Source organism: Myotis brandtii, unplaced genomic scaffold (assembly GCF_000412655.1).
Source record: "Myotis brandtii unplaced genomic scaffold, ASM41265v1 scaffold303, whole genome shotgun sequence".
Classification (NCBI taxonomy): domain Eukaryota; kingdom Metazoa; phylum Chordata; class Mammalia; order Chiroptera; family Vespertilionidae; genus Myotis; species Myotis brandtii.
In genome coordinates this window covers 2,616,013-2,616,549 of record NW_005361573.1, presented here as the reverse complement: position 1 = coordinate 2,616,549, position 537 = coordinate 2,616,013, and the positions used below count along the sequence as shown (strand labels likewise).

Genomic DNA, 537 nt, shown 5'->3' with positions numbered 1-537 from the left:
AGAGAGCCTGGGGCCTGAGAGCTTCGCCCCGCAGCGACCCGGGAACCTCCCGGACTTTCACAGTTCGGGCGCCTCGGGCCACGCCGTGCCGGCCCCGTGCTTGCCGCTGGACCAGAGCCCTAACCGAGCCGCCTCCTTCCACGGCCTCCCCGCCTCCAGCGGCTCTGATTCCCACAGTCTGGAGAACCGGAGGGTGGCGAACCAAGGAGCCGTCGACTCGCTGGAATACAATTACCCGGGCGAGGCGCCCTCGGGACATTTCGACATGTTTTCGCCCTCCGATTCCGAGGGGCAGTTGCCTCATTATGCGGCGGGTCGCCAGGTTCCCGGGGGCTCTTTCCCGGGTGCCTCGGCTATGCCCAGAGCTGCAGGCATGGTGGGCTTGTCCAAAATGCACGCCCAGCAGCAGCAGCAACAGCAGCAGCAGCAGCAGCAGCAGCAACAACAGCAGCAGCACGGCGTTTTCTTCGAGAGGTTCGGCGGGGCCCGCAAGATGCCGGTGGGCTTGGAGCCGGGAGTAGGCTCCAGGCACCCCTT

At 66.5% G+C, this 537-nt stretch overlaps 1 protein-coding gene across 1 annotated transcript in view; it reads left to right on the top strand.

Moving 5' to 3' along the window:
- MN1 (meningioma (disrupted in balanced translocation) 1) overlaps positions 1-537 on the top strand; it is a 57,204-nt gene that overhangs the window by 8,335 nt on the left and 48,332 nt on the right. The window contains exon 4 of the mRNA XM_005869807.1: positions 3-529. Coding sequence (XP_005869869.1) covers positions 3-529 — 527 coding nt within the window. The remainder of the gene's footprint in view (positions 1-2; positions 530-537) is intronic.